A 2,867-nucleotide genomic window follows, 5' to 3' on the forward strand; every position below is an offset into this window, starting at 1 on the left:
ACTGCGCCCGAGGGTCCAGTCCAGCACCGCGTCCCTCCCGCCACAGAGGACCGCGCCTTCCGCGTGCGTATCGCCGGCACCGCGCCGCTGCGGGGGGTCCTGGGCGGCGACCTCACCATCCCGTGCCACGTCCACTACCTGCGGCCGCCGCCGAGCCGCAGGGCGGCGCCGGGGTCCCCGCGGGTCAAGTGGACCTTCCTGTCCGGGGGCCGCGAGGCCGAGGTGCTGGTGGCGCGGGGGCTGCGCGTCAAGGTGAGCGAGGCCTACCGGTTCCGCGTGGCGCTGCCCGCCTACCCCGCGTCGCTCACCGACGTGTCCCTGGTGCTGAGCGAGCTGCGGCCCAACGACTCGGGCATCTACCGCTGCGAGGTCCAGCAGGGCATCGACGACAGCAGCGACGCCGTGGAGGTCAAGGTCAAAGGTAAGAGTGCGCCGCCCAGAGGATCTGGGAGGGAGGGAGGCAAAGACTCCTGCTCTGGGGAGCCCGCAGTCTGAGTTGGAAAAGGGGCCAGGTGAAGGAAATCTGCCCAGTCTAACTTAAGTCTCTCATGCTGTAGAGTGAGAGCAATTTGGATTTTACCCCTGGTTTGTGCACCAGGAGGCTGGGGGATGGGGGTCAGCGTACTGGGTGATCACCTGGCTCAGGTCCTCTCTGCCCTCAGGGGTCGTCTTCCTCTACCGGGAGGGCTCTGCCCGCTATGCTTTCTCCTTTGCCGTGGCCCAGGAAGCCTGTGCCCGAATTGGAGCCCGCATCGCCACCCCGGAGCAGCTCTACGCCGCCTACCTGGGGGGCTATGAGCAGTGTGACGCTGGCTGGCTGTCGGACCAGACCGTGAGGTGCGCGGGGGCTGTGACCCAGGCCGTGGCCTCCGGTTCTGCAGCAGCTGGAGGCACCAGGCTCCTGGCCTCTGGGGAAGGAGGCTGGTCCGAGGAGGGCGGGAGAGGACCTGCTTCCCTGCAGAGCTGGGCTGGCAGCCCTGCGCCGAGAGGGCCATGGTTGAGCAGGGCGCATGGAGGCTGGCTCCAGAGCAGAGGCACCGGCTCACCCTCTGCCCTCCCGTCCCAGGTACCCCATCCAGACCCCCCGCGAGGCCTGCTATGGAGACATGGACGGCTTCCCAGGGGTCCGGAACTACGGAGTGGTGGACCCAGAGGACCTCTACGACGTCTACTGTTACGCTGAAGACCTGAACGGTGATTGGAACTGAGGGCTCCCCGGGGACAAGTCCCTTCTCCAGCATCGCCCATAGGTCCTCCTGCGCCTGCACAGGGCCTTATTGTCCCTCATGTATTTCCCAAGGCAGGGAGGCAGGCGGGGTAAGGAGACATCAGTGTCCCTCTCTGTAAACCCCGTGCATGACTGTCTGCAGAAGGAGGAAGTGGGGCCAGGTTCCCCTGAGCCCTAATCTCCATCCTGAGGATCTTCCAGACTTTGATCCTCTAAGGTGGGGTGGCTGACCACACACCAGGGGACAGAAGCCTGGAGAAGCTTGCTCAGGGTCCCGTGGGCTGGGTAGAAGTGTCCACTGACCGCCGGTGACCCTGCCTCCTCTTGTCCCCAGGAGAACTCTTCCTCGGTGCCCCTCCAGACAAGCTGACGCTGGAGGAGGCGCGGGCCTACTGCCGGGAGCGGGGCGCCGAGATCGCCACCACGGGCCAGCTCTACGCGGCCTGGGATGGTGGCCTGGACCGCTGCAGCCCGGGCTGGCTGGCCGACGGCAGTGTGCGCTACCCCATCGTCACACCCAGCCAGCGCTGTGGCGGGGGCCTGCCTGGCGTCAAGACCCTCTTCCTCTTCCCCAACCAGACCGGCTTCCCCAACCAGCACAGCCGCTTCAACGTCTACTGCTTCCGAGGTGAGCCCCTGCCCACCGAGTGGGGCGCCCTCAGGGACCAGGGCGAGCCTGGAAGTCCTGCCCCAGCCTCAGCCAAAGCCCTTCTCCTGGGTCTTTGGCCTGGTCCCCAGCTTCTCAGCCAGGACTCCTGGGCTCCCCTGGTGTGGTCTCCCTCCACTACGTGGCCCCAGGGAGTGGCCACCCTTAGCCGTTGCCTTCCCAACACGAGTCCCCGCCTGTCTCCCCCAGTTTCACATTGGCCTCTCCGTGTTAGGCTGCGGCATACTTTCTCGTTTCCTGTCTGCTTATTGGCAGAGCAGAGATGACTGACAGCCTCTGCATCCAATGAAAACCATCTGCTCCTCTTCTGCCTGCTAACCCAAGGCCTCCAGAAGGGTTCTAGAACCGCAGCTTAGAGGAGTCAGATCTTCAGCCACCAGATAGTGATGGACGGAGGATCCCCTCCCCCACAGGAAGCAGCGCCTCAAGGACAGTTGGGCGCAGTTATGAGCCAGAACCTCTCTCCAGGAAAAAGCAGGAGGCGGAGATGGAGGAGGAGGAGCAGGGAGGAAGGGGAGGAAGGCTCCAGTGGGAGCCGGTGGAGCACAGGCCCCAGAGACCAGGTTTTCTGGTCCCGTGGAGCGAGGCTCACTGGGGCAGGTGACGAGGACAGGGACGCACTGGCCTTTTTCCACCTGGCTGGACACAGACCAGCCCTCAGGACTTTTCTTGGCCCTTTGCTTCCTTGGTTTTCTGCTCTCAGTCCCCTTCCCCAGAGGATGAGGTGATCCGTCCCAAACCTCTGGATACTTGAAAACAGCAGGTGCCCCAAAGACATGGCCCTTCCTTTGCCCTCTTGTCTCAATGCTCAGATCCTCAGGTAGTGACTGTCAAATGTTCCTCCTGTACCAGGGGGTTGGAGCCTGTCCCGTTCCATTTCAAATATCTCACCAGGCATGGTGGGTCATGTCTGTAATCCCAGCAGCTCTGGAGGCTGAGACGGGAGGATCTCAAGTTTAAGGCCAGACTTTG

At 63.7% G+C, this 2,867-nt stretch overlaps 1 protein-coding gene across 1 annotated transcript; it reads left to right on the forward strand.

The window, feature by feature from the left end:
* Positions 1-3: 3 nt before the first annotated feature.
* On the forward strand, positions 4-2,176 carry LOC107134948 (brevican core protein-like; the record flags this gene model as incomplete). The annotated part of the gene is made up of 4 exons (XM_015476939.2): positions 4-421; positions 663-837; positions 1,067-1,194; positions 1,563-2,176. Coding segments are annotated over 4 exons (1,320 nt in total), but the record flags the coding sequence as incomplete, so codon positions are not given.
* Between the last annotated feature and the right edge of the window lie 691 nt (positions 2,177-2,867).

The sequence above is a fragment of the Marmota marmota genome, unplaced genomic scaffold, assembly GCF_001458135.2.
Source record: "Marmota marmota marmota unplaced genomic scaffold, marMar, whole genome shotgun sequence".
In the NCBI taxonomy this organism is placed as follows: domain Eukaryota; kingdom Metazoa; phylum Chordata; class Mammalia; order Rodentia; family Sciuridae; genus Marmota; species Marmota marmota.